This window comes from Colossoma macropomum, unplaced genomic scaffold (genome assembly GCF_904425465.1).
Source record: "Colossoma macropomum unplaced genomic scaffold, Colossoma_macropomum, whole genome shotgun sequence".
NCBI classification, from domain to species: Eukaryota; Metazoa; Chordata; class Actinopteri; order Characiformes; family Serrasalmidae; genus Colossoma; species Colossoma macropomum.
In genome coordinates this window covers 21361422-21383315 of record NW_023494803.1, presented here as the reverse complement: position 1 = coordinate 21383315, position 21894 = coordinate 21361422, and the positions used below count along the sequence as shown (strand labels likewise).

The following is a 21894-nucleotide window of genomic DNA, read 5'->3' as shown; positions in this document are numbered from 1 at the left end:
TGTATTTCTGAAAAAAAAGAGATATATATGTATATACATATTGGCTGATATATCTTTAAAAATCCTATATCGGCCAAGCTATAGCTCTAGTTTGAGGCCTGTTGATATTATTGATCTCCATTCCATTCTTTATGATCTCCATAGTAGTTTTGGCTTTGACCTCTCTTGATTAACACTTCTCTTTGGTCAGAGTATAATAAAGTTGATTATCAGCAGTTTGACAGGTCAGGGCAAGTTCAAATTCTCCTCTGCTGGAAGACAGCTTGTGTATGTAATAGCTGCCATAAAATGTCAGGGGCGATAAGGTGAGACACATACTGAAAACATCTTCTGATAACATCTTGAGTTCAGGGTTAAGCAGGGGTCAGCTTCAGTTTAAAGTCTAATTTTAAACAAATAAAAAAACCCGCTAGATATCACACTGTTCTGAACTGCAGGCAGGCCAGTCTAGCACCTGCACTCTTTGTTGTTGTGGACCTGCGGAATGTGGCTTGGCATTGTCACGTTGAAGAAAGCCGTGACATATCTGAGAAAGACATAATCTAGAAGCTCCAAATGTGAATATATCTTTCAAAGCCCCCATCTGCTCACTTGCATAATTTTTTAGGGATGCATCGATACCGATGCTGGCACCAGGTGTCAGGCCAAAAAATAGTATTGATGCATCCCTAATTTTCTTCTATTATTAAACTGTTATCATTTTTGTGATGTTTTACTGTGAACTATGAAAAAAGATGGTCTTTGTTTTTTTCTTTTGAGAGATTTTTGAAATTACATTTTTCTGCCATTTTCTTCTGTTCGATTTGAGTTGGATGGGACTAAATTTTGTGTAGGTGATGTCTGATCTGCCAAAGTACCAATCAGAGTTAGCAATATGTATAAGTCAGATATTGGTGTTCCTCTCCCTCATGTAAGTGAGTTTTGTCCCAGACAAACCTCAGAGCATGTAGTTTATTTAGGCTTTTCTAAATTTGATAATAGTGCTTATTATAAAGGTTTATTACACCATTGTTTGCAGTGTTGCTGGATGCTGTTTCCTACTTGCGTTAGCCACCTGATGCAAAATCCTACTATAAGCGATTAACTTAATTTACGAGAACGTAATAGCTACGGGTCAACCTATATCAAGATATATATATATATATGCAAGAAATATATAAAAATTGAGCCTCCCTCCAATATCAAGGCTCAAAGTGTTTCACCCGCAATTGTACTTTACTGGCGTGATGCACAATAATCCACTATTTACTGTTATATTGGCTCAATTTGTATATATTTCTTGCATATAACACTGATTAACGCTTGTTCCATAACATATCTTTGCAGTTAAAGCAAACATTTTACACCATGTTGACAGGGGCTTTCATAGTGACTGCAAAGATGTGCAAGTTACCCAAGCAGTGGGCACTCATACATAACCCATACCATGACTGACCCTGACTTTTGAGCCTTACACTGGTAGCATGGATGGTCCTTTTTTCTTTGGCGTTTGCATTTCAAGTACTGTCCAAGTGGTTTTCGAACTGAGGTTTGTACATATGACCTTTTAAACACACACACACACACACACACAAACACACACACGCACACACACACACACACACACATTTTATCTATACAGAAAAGCATTTAAACTGTTTAGATGCTGAAAATTGCATGCATATGGAAACCCTTAAATGGCCGCAAGTTAGGTTAGGCAAATATTCAGGTCTTTCTGATACATTTGGAGAAATCTTTACTTCACAAATCGAAACTACACTGCTGGTAATAAAAATAATTTTGTGGTGTTTTTATTCAGTTCAGTCTGACATTTGTCAGTGTATGCTAACTGTATCACTGCTCTCATGCTGGATAATGGCCAGTGTGTCTGATACCTGCCAGCAAACTGATAACTATGTGCCCAGCAAGGATCAGTTCCAGTTGTTTGCCAATTTGACACGTGTACAGTGATCATATCAGTTCTTATCTGCAACTCCCTACTGTTATCTGGTTTAGTCCAAGATTGCATAGTGGAAGAGAAGGGAAACTAGGATGTTAGAAATTGCTATTGATATTAAGCGCATTTCAGTTCAGAGTTTAACCAAAGGTGAACAGTTCAGACTTGTCTTATTGCTTTATGATGATAGTTTGGTGTGGTAACTGACTGACTGAGGACTTATTGCCACTTGAGCAACTATTCTAATATTCTGTCAGAAGGAAACAAAACCACTAAAGCAAAACTTTTTATCCCTTAAATTTTGCTCAGTGTTCCTTGTTTTGCCCCGGTCCACTAACCGCTAGTCTCCAAGGCACCTCAATCTATGAAATAGATTACGACCTCGGAGTCTTTTTGGTGTATTGGGCTGGAGAGGGTTTGGGTGTTCATGCTAGTATCAGTGCCTGGTGAAGTTTGAAATAGGTCCCTGAAGGCGCTCTGTTTCCTGGCTTTTGAGATAGCTGACTTGACCAGTAATGAGCTACCCAGTCCTCCAGAGGCACAGGAGCAGGTACGGACCCTCAGGAGAGACTGCTCTGTGTGATTCGACTGGCCGGAATTGTTTGAGGCAAGAAGCCAAGAAGTGCTCTCTGACGCACATACCTCTGTACTCTTTTCTGTGTCTTGTGTAACTGTGTCATGGGAGATGTTACTGTGCAGGGGAAGACTTGTTCAATCCGTCAGTCCACTTTAGTTACCATGACTCACCAAATGAAAATCTCAACATTGAGCAAGTGCTGAATCAGTCACAGTATCGTAAGCTGACCACAAAGCTGAACGGTGACAACAGAAGAAATTATTTGTCAATGTTAAACTGTCAAGTTGCGCTGTGACTGAAAGAAGCTATTTGGTGTTGAATGTGTGGGCACAACCTGAGGGCATTCTTCATCTATTGCTCCACCCACAAATGTGCTCTTTTGTAGCTATTCTTGCATGGCTGGTAGAGCTTTACAGAAGTTTGGCAGTTTTTGTCATTATACCTAAATTTAGAGTGTGCTAAGCTAAAGCTTTTTCTGTTTTTTATCTATTTTCAAAAGTTATTACTAACATTATGAAACATTCAGGGAATTTGCATTTTCTAACAGTGGGATAGTTGGCTGCAAGTACTGAGCTTTTAAAGAAAGTTCACAGTCCAGGAATCAAAAACCTGTTCAAAAGCCAGCCAAATCATGTGAATCAGATGTGAATCAATCAGAGGCAAAATTCAAAGAACAGTCCAGAGTTCAAAACTAGACAAATCCCTTGGAAGTGTATGGCTCAGAATTAGGATTAGGAAAGACACCAGAAATTGGCAGTACCTTGCATAGATTGAACTCAAAACACAGTGCTTATGTAGTCCAGTGTGGTTATTGATAACTAGATGAGTAGGAGGGGGACCAGTGATGAGTAGACTGGATGCTGAGCGCTAATAGATGTTCCCATAACAGTACCTCTCTCCTGACTAGTCGCTCTAGTCGGCCTTGGGGGACAAGTAGCAGGCCAGACCGGACAGCGTCAGTTGAAGTCTGTGATGAGAGAGGCATCCAGATACCTAGCACTGCTCTTCTGACCCATACTCTGTCCAGTCTCCCAGATCCTGGAGATGCCACCCCTGATGGCAGGTGTGTGCAATGGTGCTTGATTTAAGCTGGGTATCCATTCGTATCAAGCAGCGAAGGTGATTTAGTCCAGTGGACCAGAAATCACTGACTTGTAGGGAGACTGGGTGAGAATCTGTTGAAGCTTGGCAGTTGCAATAGTATAAGTGAACTAATAAATATGATGAAGAATTTTAAAGTGTCCCACAAACCGTGTTTCTGGCAGGGCTGGAAGAGGTTGAGATACCAGGTCAAGAGCAAGACCTGAGTCATATGATACTCAAGTGGTTCATTGCTTGTGTCGTTTGCCATTGGACAGCCACCTCCAAGTTGGCATATGTAGATGCCTATGCATGCTTATGCTGTGACCACTTGTCATCTGCCGGGGCATCCACTCTGGCTGGACTCAGGGAACAGGAAAGGCTGACAGCCAAGTTAGGGCTGGTCGATATTGCCAAAAATCTCAATTATTTTCAAAAATATTAACGATTCTCAATTCCGATTTTTTTTTTGTTTGTTTTGGTTTTTGCATAATGCCAGTGGAAAAAGACAATTTCTTTTTTGCACTTTAATTTAAAAGACTGCTGAAGTACAAACTCCGCGGACGAAGACGCTACGCGACAGAGCCTCTGATTGGTCGGTAAAAAAGAGGTGTGCCATTACACAAAGGTGGACAACTTTGAGGAGCTGCGGCAGACACACTGATGTTTCACTGTGAAACGCGCATTTGTTAAATAAACAAAGAATATCTCCTAAATGTAAGATGCTAAGTCTGTTATTCGGCAATACTAACTAGTAATGAGCACCAAAACATACAGGTCACCTTTACAAGAGGACGAGGCTGAAGTTGGCTTTCTGTCCACCAGCTTCTTATTCGAATTTTCCCGTTCCACCTGAAATGGTGGCAGCATTCTGAACTGAAACGTCGCCATAGTTAGAACAGTGAAAGAATCGTTTTCCAGCGGTCATGAAACTTATCATAAAATGTCATAGCGACCTGGAGCATCCGCGACAGGCAACACGAAACCGCGGAAAGTATGCGAGCTTATAAGTCCGAAGGCACTTTCGGCTTCGCACAACCCTCGAGAATTCCGTTTCGCGTGGTTTCACTCATTGCTCCCGTTCCACTGGGTGTTTGTGTCGCAAGTGCTGGAAGAGACTCGCCGTACTGCTGGATTTGGTTGCAGCTGTGTTTCGACACAACTTACACTTTACATGAATTTGTTCAACATCTGACTTTTCAAATCGGTAGCAGTTCCAACCCCTGAACTGATGTTTCCACCTTTCTTTGGTACGAGCTCACTCCCCTGCGAAGCGCCGCCTCCTCCATCTTGGAGTGTTTGTGTGTTTTTTTTCTAGCGCGCGCGGAGGTCAGCGCACAGACCTGTGAGGGGCGGCGTTTTTTTATTTAAGATGCGTTTTTCGTACGGCTTGAAAATTTGAACCGTTTTGTTGGTATTTTAATTAAAGTACAAGCAATGTAAACATGTACAAACGTCACATTTCCAACATCGTGTGAAAACGTTAATTCCAATTAACCGAATTAATCGTGAAAATCGGTCTTAGATGATCTCCAAATAAACAAAATAAATGAAAGACAATGCAGGATCTTTGATGTAACAAAACTACAAACTGTGTTAGCAGAACACTTCTTCCATTAATCATTGCAACACTGAGAGGCTGTGGACATGTACTACACCCATAACCTGATTTTCATAGTGTCCAGACATTTGGGTCCAGAACGAATTTAACAATGTATTATTATTATTATTATTATTACATAAAATAGTATAGTTTAAAAAAGACATTGTATTATTATTATTATATTTTGTAGCAAATTGCAAAATATTCCAGTCAAAAACACCTATTTCTGCATGGTGCTTGATGGTGACTTCCAGCTTGACGTAACTCTTTATTAAACAGAACTTTTGACCCACTCTAGTTTCTTTCTGCCAAATGTCTTAAATGCCAGCAGGAAGCTGTTGTAGCATGTGAAACTGCTGTTTCTAGCCCTAACCTAATAGGACTGGACTGAACAGTTGTACCTGTTTTTCTGCCAAATTGTTTGCATAACAAGAGCCATAGATGATCAAGCGCTTTTAAGTGATTTCCCTCAGTTTCAATACAACAGCAGCTATAAAACCATCAAGAAACATGACCTCCTGCTGTTTGCATCACACGAGGCACTCTCTGTGTCGTGGCGTGTTGGGTAACCATACGCCCAGGGAAAGGTCATCAGTGTGTTGATTGTCTGTTTGTCTCAGCTCTCTTGTCTGTACATTATAAGACCTTCATGGACAAGCACTGACTTTTAAACACATGGTATTGTGTTATACTGTAATGTCATTTGACTGTGAGAAGGCCTGCTGGAGTTGTTGGAATAACTGCCAGAAGCGTCTTGTACTTCAGATGGTTTAATCATCTGATATGTTGGCTGAGTTTTCCTGTTTATAATTGGAAAATTATTATTACAGGAACCATCTTTATCCAGCCAAAACCACCATCGCCCTATGCCTGCTAGCTGCATTGAGCAAGCTCGATCTGCTCATATCATTCATGATAATTGAATAATTTGATTTGGCAGGCCAAATGCAGTGGCTCCTGGAGGCATTCCCATGAGAACCAGACTGGGATGCAGGAACGTGTTTTGAGTTGGAGTGATGAAATCTTTAGCAGCGTATACATGAACACCATGACATCATGCTAAATGCTATGTGTTTTTTTTCGGGTTTTATTTTAATTGTTTGTAGAGAGACAAGGTAGAGCTATACACATAACCAACACAGCAGCCTTAACTGATGCACACCCTGCTGTCTCTGCTCTTTCATGCTGGGCAAACTTGCAGAAGAGCCATGCGTCAACCAATCAAATTGCTGAGAAACAACCAGTAACCCACTTGTGTTATATGCATAGTTAAGCTACTATTGAAATTATTGCAGTGTTGGACAGAATGGAGGGGAGTGGGAGATAATTATGTTTATGTTTTTAAGACAAAATTGGGCTGCTTCAGGGCACTTTGACAGTCCCCTCAGCACCCCTACTTCCCATGTCTCTGAAAGCAGAAGCATGTCTGTTCTAGCTCAGTGGTAACGTAGGCCTGCTCCTGTGTTTTATTGCAGGTATTCCTTACACTTCCTGGTTCAGAGTGGACTCACTTACGGCATCATGATCTTCACTGGGGTGGAGCACATGCACAGGTGAGAAGTGACTCCATCTCCCATTTTCTTGGCAGTGTGTTTAATTAGGTTTCATTTACTACCATACTTGCTAGTTACCAGTTTTATGCATCTTTCATGCTCTGTTATCATCTGGCTTTAAAAAAGTACAGGCAGAACTTAAACTCTAAACTGTAGCCCTCCAGGACTATTGAGTACAGCTCTGTACCAGTGGGTATAAAAAAACAGAAGAAAGTAAATAACAATTACCAGGGTCTATAGTAACAATGTTAAATTGTTGAAAGTAGAATTGCTGTTGTAGTATAGTTGTAATGTAGTCCTCATATAATGATTATGTCTAGTGCCATTCACTTGGACTACTTAGGAAGTGCACAATGAAAAAACAAATGCAACCTACGGGCATGTTCACTTTGATATGAATTTTAATATAAGTAATACAAAATGTTTTTCCGTTTACTCTGGGAGGGAGACCAACTTGACACTGTTCACTTGAAGGGAAATGTTTTATTTTCTGTTAGCCTCATTTACTGATCATAGTTCTGGTAGTTACCTAAAAATATAACATTACAATTTACTTCTTACTTCTCTCTGACTGTAATAAGATAATTCTCTGAGTTATTCTCTGAATAATTTATTTAGTCCACATCAAATATAATTTAAAAGACATGTCACTATCCCTGCTTTGAACAAGACACGACCATGACTGCAGTTATGCTTGATTTAAATTATGAGTGGCAATTTGAAAACCTAGAAACTAGTCAGAAAGATTTTTTTTTTTTTTTAACATTTTTGTAACCAGCTGCGGTTACTGGCAGGATTACACTAACAGCTGTTTAAATGTGTACTTGTGCTGCTGTTTATTTATTCATTTATTGTTAGCCTGCTGTTATTGTGGCTAGATTCATAACGGCTACTTAACCATTAATTTTCTAATGCTTAACATACACACAACGGATAAACAACTCAAATGTAGAAAAAACTGCAATGAAGAATAAAGATGATGAACGCTGCATGCTGAAAATATGTAAAATTATGTGAATTACACTTTGTAGGTAAGTTTTTAGGGAGAACGATATGGTGTTTCAAACATAGGAGCTACTAATTTGACTAACTAGTGGAGTAAATAAAATGTGTCAACTTTGCTTTTTAATTGCTTTGAGTAACTGTCAGGTTGCACTGAAATTAAATCACAGCTTGCAGCTAGTTGCATGAAAGTTTCACTGTATAAAACCAGCTTTAGAGACATATGAGTAATGCAGGTAATATAATTCTTGTTGCTTGTAACTTATATTTCTTATTACAGTGAAGTCAGTAACCGCAATGTGTTGCATATTTAACTTTATCAGGTCCAAAAATGGGTTCTTATTGGCCTTTTCATTTTAAAGCGAGGAAATGTCTGTATTGTCTGCTTTGCACATGGCTTTTCCTCTCTGGACATTTGTGACTGAAGCAAATATGATGTGATATGTCTGTGAAAAGTCTCCTAAATGATCAGATCTCAAAGCACTACAGGCTTGAACGATGTGGTGAGGATGTTTCTATGAGTTTTCATTGAATCAGTGCAGATTCCTTTAAGTCTTTATCACTGACACAGTCAGGTCCGTGGGGCATGGGCTCTGTGCTTGCATGCGTGTTTGTATGTTGTCCCAGCTGCGAGATTGTCCAAGCTGATCTAAAAGCACATGACTCTATTAGACCATATGTTAATGGTCTCGAGCCTAAGGCTACTCGCTAAAAATAGCACCATTCAATACTGGCTGCTATTAACACTACCATCAAATAGCTAATCAGGGCCTCAGCGTTCAGCTTCCATTAGCACTTACACCTCATGACAGTAGCAGACAAAAATGACTGTGCAGTTTGATAGATATATTGATAGATATGATAGAGCACTGATTTTTTGGAGTTACTTAAATTGTACAGAGCTGTTGTGGTTTGGCAGCATTACAGTGTTAATAATTGGACTATAACCTAATCTTTATAATTGAGTTTTGATTTCCAGAGATTGCTAACTAGTCTCTGCTTCATAGGGTGAAGGTAGCATTAGCAGGTAGAGCGTTCCAAACTCTGACCCCCCCCTGCTACTCAGTCAGTGTGTCAGGGAGAGTGGTCAAAGAGCAGTTGTGGATTGTGCTGACCCTTGGCAGGTCACAGTGACATGTTCCAGTTCTGAGGCCACTGACCTCTGATTTTTGCATAATGAGAAATGATCAGGGTTTGACCTTTAGTAGAATGTGCATTGCAGTGTGATTGTCCTCTGAAACTTTGTGCTGCATAATTCTAACCATAAGTTTTGAAACTTCAGCAGAGACACAGTGGGGCTTTGCTTTGGCTGCAGGCAGACAGTCTTGGTTTGTTAAATCCACCTCACCATTGGATGGTGACGAGTTTAGAAAACACATTTTATATTTTACATCATGCATAATAACACATTTTACTTTTGGCTGTATGTTGTCATACGCATGCTTACCCAGGTGTTCACTAGCATATACAGCTCATGTAATCTCCAATTAATGTCATTGCCAATAGAATGGCACACTCTAGAGCAGCTGCACATGAGCCCAAGATCACCATGCCCAATGTCATCTATAGAGGACCCCCAGCACTGGCCTGTGGAGAGGTGGATCTGTGTTCTCTGCAGTGATGGAGCTCCATCCTTTACCTTTAGTATGTAGGAGTGGCATTTGTGACTAAGCATCCAACATCCGTTCTCACTAATGCTCTTGCGGCTGAATGCAATCAAATAATCACAGCAATTTTCCAACATCTAATGTAAAGCCTTTCCATAAGAATTGCAGCTTTTATTGCACCAAAGGAGGAACAAACTCCCTGTTAATACCCTTGATTTCAGAAGAAAGATGAGCAGGTATCTGCAAACATTTTGACATACAGTCTGTACAGGTATGAAGTTGATATTGCCTGATATTACTGTCATTTGGGCAACCTTACATTTTTTGTTACTCATTCATCTGTTGGATTTTTGTCAGTTAAATATCTCTGTGAAAAATACACACAACATGACATTGAAATGTTATTCAGAAATTGACAAAAAAACTGTGTTTAATAATGTTTTATCATTCTGCGCTATAGAAATATGCAAAGGGTATATTAAAACTACAGTATATACATGTACATATTTGACCCTATTAAAAACCTAGTCAGCTTAATAGGCCATTTGGCTCTTGTTGTCTGAAGTCTGTGTTCTCTCTCTGGTACGAACTACGGTCCCTTTGCGACAGTAAAGTCTGTTAACACTGCACTGAGTAGTTGTTGCGAGTCGTCTGTGGAGAAGACTGGGAGGTTACCACACTAATAGACCAGGGCTTCTGTGACCTACTCAGGGGAAGGTGGAGGTGAAAAAGGCAGAAGAGTAGTGGAAATTGAAAAGGAGTGTAAAGCTTGACTGAGAACACCAGTGTGTCAGTAATGGTTCGGAAAGAGGCTCGGGTGACTTGCTGTCTGCAGTTCCAATACTATTAGCTCTGTCATCATCTACACTGGGAAATAACCCTTTCTCAGTTATCTGAAGTTCACTGGTGTAAATAAAATCAAGGAATATGGTTAAGTTCATAGTTTAAGACGATAATTGTTTAAATCGAACAATTGAATTGATTGTTTTCTCTCCTAACTTGCTTAGGCCCTTCACAGTTGGTACACAATCAGCTGTGATTATTTGAGCTTATTGCAATTATTTAACTTCTTTCTTCAGGCCCACTAGTTGCCATTCTGAATGAAAACTGACTCAGATATTTTTAATCAGTATCAACAGATTTTTGCCCTTAACTCTGTTAGCAGATTAACTAGGACACTGTTGGCTCTCCCTGTGTGATTATTTTCCACAGTGGTTAACTTTCACAAACGTTTACATTGCAACAAGATAAAAATTTTCCGTCAGTTTTCTTTTTTTCGGTTGAGGCAATCACGTCAGTAAAAAAGCAAAAAAGAAAGAAAATGTCTTTACTGAGACAAGTCAAGGGTACGACAGCGGTTTAGGGCCACTGTTAAAAAAATTAAAAATAGACTTAAAAAATAAAGTCGTAATATTTCGAGAACAAAGTCGTACAGTATATTTCGAGAAAAAAAGTTGTACTATTTCGAAAAAAAAAGTTTTACTATTTCGAGAAAAAAGTCGTAATATTTTGAGAAAAAAAAGTACTATTACGAGAAAAAAGTCGGAGAATTACGACATTAAAATGGCATTAATACCAGAAAAGATCTCAATATTGTGGCCAAAGACTTTGCAAAGGGAAGGCAGCACCTCCTCACCAGCCTGTTATTAGTATAAGAAACGGCTGAAACGGCTGTGCAAGAAACTGTGTTTATTTGTAATAAAGAACCAGACGGACACGGAGGAAACTGCTGGTCTGTTTTGTTGAAGGAGAATCGCATGCAGGATCGTCTACGTGGCTATCAGTGGCTACATCTCCGCACCATTCAAAGAGGGCATAAAGTTTCACGGACAATGAGAATGATGATCAAAATGATCGATCCACAAGGAGACAGGAGTGTGTGGAACTACGGCGCGCCAGTACAGTAACCGAGACCCCAACACATTATGGCAGCCCCCCTACAGTTAGCCCACTTTGCACACACTTTGTCCCCACTTTATTTCGACTTTTTTCTCGAAATATTACTACTTTTTTCTCGAAATATTACGATTTTATTCTCGACATAGTGCGACTTTTTTTCTTGAAATATTTCAACTTTTTTCTCAAAATATTGCGACTTCATTCTCGAAATAGTACAACTTTTTCACGAAATATTGCAAATTTATTTTCAAAGTCTACTATTTTAATTTTTATTAACAGTGGCCCTAAAACACCATTGTACATAGGTCTTATGAAAACAACAAAATTTTTGACTGGTGCTATAACATATTTAGGGGCAGTGGTGAGAAATTTTTGTTTATTTGAGCTCGAACGGAGTCTGTCATCTGCTGGTAGCTACTTAGTATTGACAGCTAGAAAGCAAGACAGCTTGGCAAACAGCAGTTTGGCCACTGTAGGCCTTTACTTTTATAGCTGCATACAATGAACAGAAAAACACATTGAAATTATTAAAAATAATTATTTATATGACAACTAATCATCAAATAAAATTCCATGATCTTGACACGTCTAGACTTCTTTCTAAAAGTACATATTCAAATCATTTGACTCAAAAGTAGTTTCAGTACCTAAAAGGTTTTGGGGTGGGGCATTATATCAAACAAAGAAGGTGCTTGTCCTGTGTTATAAACAGGTGGGAATGGAGTGTGTGGAGAGACAAGGGCCTGTCCCAAAGCACGGCCTCTGCTATCTATTCTCTCTCCACTTTTATTTGCCCCTCTGTCTGTATGAGGTGGTTTGACTGCTGGCTATCAAGAGCTAATGGGTATTCCCTCACAGTATTACCCAGCTGATTTCCTCAGTACGCTGATACCAGGACTGCGTCAAGTCCTCAGGAGACTAATAACTCTCCATCATGATGAAATGGGGCAAGGGAAGTGACTTAATATTATATATGGTGTTGTACCAAGAAAAATACACTTACTACCAAGATAAATAGTTTTAACAATTTGACTGCCTATGACTTTTGTACAGTATATGTTAACTAGAGATTCGACATACAGTACTACCATCTGGCCAATACCAATATCTCTGGTGTTAACATGGTTGTACAAAACAAAGGCTGCATCCAAAACAGCATACTACCATACTAAATAGTATGTCAAAAATAGTACACCACCAATAGAAGTCTATCCATTAGTGTAGTTTGTATAGTCTAGTATAGTAGTATGCAGTTTTGGACACAGCCTAAGACTCAGCCTTTCAGTCTTACAACGGGAGAGTCTGTCTTTTCGCATATGCTTTATGCTCTCTGTGTTGTTTGTGGAGTAGGAGGTTGTATTTTAAGAGCCATGAAAAGCAGTAAGCATTTGTGTGTCTGCTTGAAAACTCCTACTTGACAGTTTTATGACATAATGTATTGCTTGTCACCTGTCATGTGTGGAGGAGGTTTCCAGAAGGCTCCAGCTGTCTGCCCCAGCGTGCATGTAGCACAGATAGAGCTCCATCTACTGGCCAGTACAAACAACTTAGCTCCAAACTTTCTTGTCGTTTGGACAGTTAGTGTCTGGTTATGTAAGGAAAAGGTATGCAGGGCCTGGCAGCAAATAGAAGAGATTGCACTCTCAGATGTTGCACATGTATTATGTCCTTGTTTAACTTTTGTGCAGTAAACAGACTGGTTTCTGCGGTGTTCGTCCTAAAGCACCTCATTGTGAATAGAGCACATCGATTTAATTGATTTCTGCTCCTTCTCGTTCTTCTAACTTCAGGCACTGTTGCCTCCTCTTGCCTTGCTGGTTAGGAATGCACTTTAAGATAGCAGACAGGATTAAGCAGGGAAGTGTGGGGATCAGAACAAGTAAGTTGCAGATATTACCTTAAATTCTGGCATGTATCATAACAGAATTTATTTCTAAAATAGCTTTTCACACAGTCCTTTTTCAGCCCTGTGCCAGTCAATAAGGGCTAGACCGATATGTCGGTTAGCAGCTCACGGGATTATCTGTATCAGCCAATAATACCACCGATAACTGGCACCATTTTTGGATGTGACACAGACAGAATTTTAACTAACAATCTCCCTATAACACGTTGAAAATTTAGACAGTTTAGACACTAAACAGTTCATATGAGGCCCTCACAAGTGCACTGTATGACAGCAATACAGTGAGGGTAAACGGGTGAATCTGAAAACAAAACACACTCATGGCAAATAATACAAAAACATGTAAATGCACCCACACCTCACCTTAGTCTTAACACTCAAGAAAGCTTTTATAAAGAGATTTAAAGGGAAATAAGAGAAATAAGAGGCAATAAATAAAAACCAAATGCGCAAAACATTCTGAGTAGCTCCGCCCCAGGGTTACAATATGTTAAGACTGCTGTTAATTTGAGATTAAAAAGTGTGACAAACTAATAGATCAAGCGCTGTTAAACTAAAATAGGAGTATGAAAATAAAATCTAAAATAAAATCTAAAATATAATTGTTTATCAGAATTTTTAGCCCACTAAAACTGGTATCGGGCACAATTTTTTCATATCGGTTGGGCTGTACAATCAATTACATGAAAAGTACTAAAGATAAAATACATCAAAAGCCATATTGAGGATTTAACAATACGCCTCTTCTACCTTGTACACCTTTATATGACTGCAGTTCCCTTCACCTAACAAACACACATCAGGTTTTCGTTTGATAGTTTGACTTTTGTGCACTGTAATACTCTATTCTGTGATGCTTTATTCTGATTCATGGGCACTCACAATGGCGGTATTTGTGTGCAGCCTGTGAACAAATAATGCATGTTCATTCATCTGCTTGACTGCACATGTGGCTGGGTGAAGACCTGCACTGTGTAGAGCTCAGAACATTGCCTCTTCACACTCCACTGACTGCTGAATGAAGGCTCACTGGCCGTACACACAAAAAGATGAATTTCTAATGCAGCCATTGTTTGGATTGGACTGTGGTATGAGCAGTTGGCTTTCACTCACCAAGGGGGTTATGTTTGCCTAAAATGAAAATTTTCGACCAGAGGAACTGTCATAACTACACAGACGTTGCAGTATAGCAGTATATGATTGTGGACTGTTCCACGTAGCTGAATTTGTTTTTTAATGCTTGTGTCAGGGATTCCTACTTCATGCTTATTTTAAAGACACATAAATGCAAATCGTATTTTCCTTCCTTACTGTGATATATTTCCAAGCGAAACGTAGCATCAAAGAGGGTCTCTGAGATAGCTAAGAGTTCACTCAGTGATAAGTGAGGATGGTGGGTTGGGAAGGTGAAGCATGATATTTGTTAATATTATTTTTCCTTGCCTGTTTGTGAACAGTGATGTAACTATAGGTAAGAAAACTGTTTTACGGGTGGGCAAAAGTCATGGCATTTTAGTGGAAGAATCTGGCAAAACAAGAATTTTGTCTTTGAAATGAGACATGATGAACTGTGTTTAACCATATGAACCCAACAGCAAAGAAAGCTGCTCATTTAATTCTGCTGCCAGAAGAGTTACTCTATGTGTGCATTCCTGTTGGCAGCAGTAAATCATTTCATCAGTTTCAGTATGTAAAACCAGAACATTCTGTGTGTTAAATTGTTTTTATCATTGTGTGAAAGGTGCACACCAGAGTGCAGTTTGGATTGGTAAAATTGGCTTTCACTTTTTGTGAAAGCTCAACCAGAGTGCAGTTTGGATTGGTAAACTTTTATTATTTATATTTTTAATTTGAGTAACAATAAAATGCAACTGATGTGACATATTCCTATTCATGTGTTTCCTTGTTCAGAAATTCAGAAAAACTAAATTCTGAATGCAACATCATTCAGAAATCATGTTATTAATGGAAAGGTATAGATAAAATGGCATAAATAGACCTATTTTTCATCAGCCTCAATGTGATCAAGGACGTGAACTATCAAGATAAAAAGCTGAATTTTCATCTCAGGTTTCCTTTTTTCTTTAATATGAAGTCATAGAGAAGTTGTCATGTTTATTAATTGCATTTACAAATACATTTAATTTCTGAAATGATACAAGTTTTTTAAAGGAAGATTCAGGGCTAGCTTTTTGAGAAATAAAAAGAACACCATGATGATCATGGAGCAAAAATATGAAGTAAAAATAAATAAATAGATAAATGAATTAGGCATAAATAAATCTGCACTAAATAAGAGCTTTTAAGAAAGATTCTTAAAATGGGTCCAGAGGGGATATTTGCCAGAATCATATTTCTCCCTGTAATTCTGGACAGAAGCTGCTTTTACGTCAGAGTGGAACAGTGTGCCATATGATTGTCACCTGATATTCTGTATAATAATTTTAATCAATCTTTCTAAATCCCCCTGTAAAGTAATGATAATGTCATTCCGTTGATTAAATAAATTAAGCATTCAAACTTGGTGACCCTCTTGTTCTGCACAACAGTGAACAGCTCTGTCCGGTGTGCAGCTGGAGGGAAGACACGCAGAACAAAGCAGCACGCTTACCAGCAGAACAAGGCCTTTCACAGCGGAGCCACGGCCTGAAAAAAGAGAGCCAGTGTTTGTGGCAAGGCGGCCGCTGCCTCCGAATGCCACCAGTGGGTCTGGGGACGTGCTAAACTGGCATTGTTAGAAGTCTTGGAGTTAACAGTCGTTGCCAGTCGTCCTCCCTCAGAATGTAGCTTAGGAATCTGCCAAGGAGGATAGAGGCTCACTCTCTGGAGCTGTTCCACAGATATGTTTGTTTTTTGGGGCGGAGGCCAAAGCTTCAACAGGCTTAACATGGTGGAGCTGTTTGAAGTGGCTGGCTGGAGGAAACCACAGTGTAGACCCATTTAGACCCAAACAGTCTGTATGTGGCCTTACAGGCGTTATAGAATAATTCATAGCAGATACTGAAAAGCAAGTCTTAATATGAATAACTGATAATAGGCCCAGGGTTCAAGATGACAGTTTGTTGAAAACAGCCCTCCATAATCATTTTTATGTCTGGTTTTGGTTCTTAGTCCTCTTGCTGGCAGTTAGTCAAGCTAAACAGTCAGATTTATAACGTACACAGGATTATTTCCTCTTTCCTGCACGTTGCTCACTAATTCATTCTTGTAGTCAGAATGCAAACATCTTGCATAAATTAGCATCTGGAATATCAGTGATATCAAAGTGATCATGGTACTATTTTTAGAGAGGTGACAATGACAGCCTGCAGTCTTTCTTCTTTTCTGCTTAAAGTACAGGATATGTGCATTTCTCTTACATATGAATGATTCTATTTTGATCTAAATGATTCAAATATTGTCACTCTTGGTTTTGTTCTATATTAACCTCTTAAACTCTACATATTTTAAAAATTCCAATGATTTTTCAAAAAATCTGCATAGCTAAGTGCTTAAGATGTAAACAAAGTGGTGGTGAAAGGATTATTGCAGGAAATGGTTTTAAATAAGCTGCCTAACATTTGAGATTTAGATTTTTTGATAGTTCTGACATAAGGTTTTAACACCTCTGCCTTCCACGCTGTAGACTGGGGTTCAATCCCCTGCCTGGACAAGTAACCTATACTATACTAATAAGAGTCCTTGAGCAAGACTCCTAATACTTCCTTCACTTGTGTAAAATGATCAAATTGTAAGGTGCTCTGGATAAGAGCGTCTGCCAAATCCCGTAAATGTAAAATGTATTTTTGGAATATATTTTTAGCTCATGCAGGGTGTTGTAAGGCAAAATAGTCTTTTGTTTAAAAGATAAACTTTTAAGATGATTTTCTCTAAAAAATGGGCTAACTTATTTTCACTTAGAACATCAACAAAGCATATAATTTAAACAGGGTGCCCAAACTTATGACTGTGTATTGTGGTCCAAGTTTGATTAAAGGCTTCAGCAGACTTCTTGCAGAGATGACGTTCGCCTGGCTTCAGCGAACAATATGAAGTAATTGTGGAGAAAAGAACAACCGCAGACGTTGTGCGGAGGCTTCATTCGCCATGTCGCGCACATGGCAGCTGGGCGAACTTCGTGGACGAACATGCTACGCGACAAAGCCTCTGACTGGTCGGTAAAATAGAGGCGTGCCTCTAAACAAAGATGGATGACTTTGAGGAGCTTTGGCGCAAACACTAATATTTCACTGTGAAACGCGCATTTGTTCAATAAACAATGAATATCTCCTAATTGTAAGACGTTAAGTCTATTATTCGGTAGTTCCAACTAGTACTACGCACCAAAACATACAGGTTATCTTATATTTAGGTTCACAAGAGGACGAGGCTGAAGTTGGCTTTCTGTTCACCAGCTTCTTATTCGAATTTTCCCGTTCCACCTGAAATGGTGGCAGCATTCTGAACTCAAACGTCGCCGTAGTTAGAACAGTGAAAGAATCGTTTTCCAGCAGTCATGAAACTTATCATAAAATGTCATAGTAACGTAGAGCGTCCACGACAGGCAACACGAAAACGCAGAAAGTATGCGAGCTAGTAAGCTCACAAAGGAGCTTTCGACTTCGCACAACCCTCGAGAATTTCATTTCGCAAGAAGTATGCTGAGGTCAGTGCAAAAGCTAACAAAACTAACAGATGGTAGATTTTTATTTATTTATTTATTTTTGTATCACTCTGTATCAATTCAATAGGGAAGTAGTTCACACTTAAGCGTGCTTCTTTTGTTAATCTTATTAAAAATCCTGTTCACTGTAGAACAAACTCTAATAGCTTATACACTTTACTTTTCTTAATGTAGACATACGTGTATCATAACCATACACGTGTTCAATAAGTTAAAGAGGAAAAAGTCTTTGAATGTGTTGCCAGCGAGATATGAGGTTTAATTAAGGGTTAATTAGCTCTTATTTTTCTACATTTCTCTTATTTGAAAGTTGTGTATGTATTATAACATGTTGTTCTCATCCTAAATGTGTGGTTTGGTTTGGTTTAGGTTGGATGTAGTTTACATGTTTTTGCCATTTTAACTGTGGTGTTTTGTGTCCAAATGTACCACGTCAACCCATATTGATGTGATAAAAGTGTGTAAGTGGTGACTGCCTGCTTAGCGGTCTCTGTAAAGACTAGCAATTGAGTATGAAACCATTATGAAAAGTAAAAGGATTTCTTTGCATCAAAGAACATACTGATAAACCCACAAGCTATTAATATTGGGTGTAATTATGCGCAAGCTGAAATATTGGTCAGGCCTTACTATGTAGTTAAGTGAAGGGTTAAATGATCCTGGTCTGTCCAGCCCAGACTGTCAGCAATGGACAGCTCTAGTAGCTGTAATCACTCATCCATGTTTTTGTGACAACTTCTAAAATGGGACAGTAGATTATGTAGCACTTAGTGCCTTGTCTTCCTTCCTGTTCCAGTGGGGTGTAGCTCATTCAGGATGTCCTCTCTGTTGTCTTCCTCTTTGTAGATACTGCTTTGTGGTTGCCCTGGGTTACCTCACACTTTGCCAGATCACCAGAGTCTATGTTTTCGACTATGGAATGTACTCGGCAGACTTCACTGGGTAAGTTGATCTAGCACAACACCACAGCTGCGATCAAACAATGTCTACTTTATGAGAAGAGTATGCATATGAATTTGTCAGATTTGTGGCAAGCATGTTGGAATTCTTTTAGCTGTGTAAATCCCAAGTTTCAAATTTTAGGTTCAAATTTTATAAAATAAAATAGTAAAGTTTTATCTCATTAAAAATAACACATTTTGTGGCAGTGTTCAACAGAGAGTGCAGCATGAAAGGAACATGTAGCTATGCGAAGTCAGTAGGGATGGGTGAGAATTTTGAATAGTCATACATTTAGAAAATGAGATCTAAATTATTACAATATTAAATATGTCTGCAACGTGTCTAACGGAAGTGTCTAACACAAAAGTGTCTAACATGAAAATCAAACACAGTAATCATGATGATGAGAATAAGAATTGATTAAAAATGCTTTTCCTTTTCCTTTGCTCTCCTGCACTGACCAGCATAGACTTGTTTAAACAGTTTGAGCAGCAGCAGATCAACAGTGAAACACTCAAACACTGTTCTCTGCAAGTGCATTCAGTGCAGTCCTTAATTTACATGCTTTGTGGTGTGAACTAATTTAAAGAAATGGAAATCACATAAATTATAGTAAGTCAACATTTTTTGGTAATAATTCTTTTTGCATCTCATAATGATGCTACGAAATTTGCTACTATAAATACGTGCGAGGCTCAAGACTTGTGCTCCGTCCACCACTCCCTCAAAGTTGTCCCACTCTCCCTGTCCTAGCGGGGTTTCGTCCTCGCTTGGGGTTCGGGCCCCGCCTTCCTACCAGCTCTTGTGGCCGTCATCGGGGCCGCACGGCACAGAAGTATTACATTTTCATAACTCTGCTTTTAATATTTGATGTCATGTAGCCAGTAGATTAAGATGAAGTTAGGCCTCTAGTTCTTTGTCACCTCTCTTTCCCAACATGGGAAAGAGGGAGGGGGCGACGAGTAAAACGAGTCGTCAAATATACTTCGGCAGTGTATGAAACATGGCATATATTCCCTGTTTGAGTGGAGCGATTGGCCATCTGTTCTGCTGTGACCAAGCGTGAGTGACAAGATAAGTGGCGTAACTATACTGTCTTAAAGTGAACTCACCTCTTTCCTTACATCCTAACAAGCTTTATCAGCGTTAAATCACGTCTGCTCCACACAACTACAGCGCTGTTACGGCACTTATTAGTATTATTATCATATTTTAGTATTAGTGCATTCCCAAGCAACAGAAGTGAAAGAAAGAAGTGGGTTCATGCAAGATACAGCCCTGATTTAAACGAAAGTAAACTGAGGATGCGATTTTTCATGTGTGGCATTGGAGATTGGGAATATGCTAGCTTCCCAGGCTAGCTGCCTTAGCAGCTGGCTAACTTGAAGTAGCGCTCGAGTCACTCGCACAGCATGGCGAATTGATGTTACTGTAGATCAAACACAACAAAAGAAGCGCTGATTTCAGTTTAAATGTACCTAAAAGGAAGACTCTGTTGCGAGAGAATCACACTGCAGTTAAAGCTTTTACACAGCGAGTGTCAGATATATTGCGGTTCACCTCTCAAACTACTAAGTTATGATAGAATAGAGAGACCCAGATGTCTGCCAGCTGGTGTTTGAATACTGTGATATGCTCTGACGTGGATGTAGTAGGAGTGATAACAGTAAGGCGGTGTGATCCATCACTGACCTACTGAGCCAGCTAACATTTGCTGTTCGTATTAAGCTATTGTTGTTGAGAAACTAAACTGTTTAGCACTTGTAACCAGATAGCCGAGCACTCGTCACCACACAGCTAAAAAAATCTGTTTTTTTTTTTTCTTAAATTATGACGATTACAAAAACTGCGGCCGTGCTTTTCCAGCTGGTAAAAACAGCTCACCAGAAACTTTCTCCCACTCTCCCATGACAGATTAGTGAAATGTTCCACTGTTTGGTGAGTGTTTGTCATGTTCAGACCATAAAGGATAGTTTAAAACAGCAATTAACCACTCAGGTGCAAATATCAGCCTTCAAACTTGAAAGAAATAATGATTTGACTTTGACCGATATGAAATGTTTTTATCGTGGTAACATTTTTGGCCATATCGCCCAGCTCTATGCTCAGTAGATTGTGCCAAGATCTGATCTTGACTTATGCTTTGAAGGAGCAATTTAAATTAATAGCCCTATTCTAAAGCATTGGCCTGTGCACTGTAACTCATTTAAACCTTCTATTAAGTGTACATATAACACTAGCTATATTATTCAGTCAGCTTGAATATACTCCAACTTTAAATTAACCTTGGCTAAAGCCCAGTCTGATTGTGTTCACTGTCCACCTTCTGCAGTAAGGCCTTCTGTATACATACATCCTTCTGCCACATTTGTGTGGCATTATGATTGTACTTTTTAAAGAAGTGAAGTGCTAGCGAGAAAAGCTTGGAGCTGAGTGAATTTCATGCTCAGTAAGTTGTTGGACTGTAACGGGCATGTGGACACTGGCGGTGTAGCAGGATGAATAATGGATGACGACTGTGATAGAGCTGAAAGCAGGAATCAGAGAGAGGGAGAGAGAGGAAGGATTGGAGGAGAGAGCAATGGAGCAATGCTATCTTCTTGAGGCAGGTGAGATGAAGCCTGCCAAGATGGTGAAGCACAAGATTTGACCTCAGTAATACTGTGAGTTGTCAGTAGATCTGCCTGAAGATCTGCTTGAGTTTTGCTTAGTCAGAATGCTGGTCTATTTTTGTTTCGGTTAACCTGATTTCATGCCATATTCCAAAGAGTGGCAAAGTCATAAATGACTATAACTGCTCTGGCATGGTTCCTTATTGTTCCTTTAATTTGTTTTTATTGTTTTAATTGCAGGGTATTATGGCTATGTGATATATCATCAGTTAATAATTATTGTGACCTCAGCCTTCGCAGTACTGACACTGTAAAAGTGTGCAACATGCCAATGAGCCCCTAACCAATGACTGAATGTTTTACTGTGGGCTATGAGCATCCAGACCAATCACAGATGTTATTTGGGTGTTTTGATGAATCAGGGCATTCACATGGTCCAATAAGCATTAACAACAAAATCCATTTTGGTCAAAAATAACGCTCACCAGTCTTCACATCAAGGATTCTCAAAAGT

General features: G+C 39.2%; 1 protein-coding gene across 1 annotated transcript in view; it reads left to right on the top strand.

Moving 5' to 3' along the window:
* Window positions 1–21894, top strand: part of mboat2a (membrane bound O-acyltransferase domain containing 2a) — a 78213-nt gene that overhangs the window by 34656 nt on the left and 21663 nt on the right. The window contains exons 3-4 of the mRNA XM_036593263.1: window positions 6672–6749; window positions 18673–18768. Coding sequence (XP_036449156.1) covers window positions 6672–6749; window positions 18673–18768 — 174 coding nt within the window. The remainder of the gene's footprint in view (window positions 1–6671; window positions 6750–18672; window positions 18769–21894) is intronic.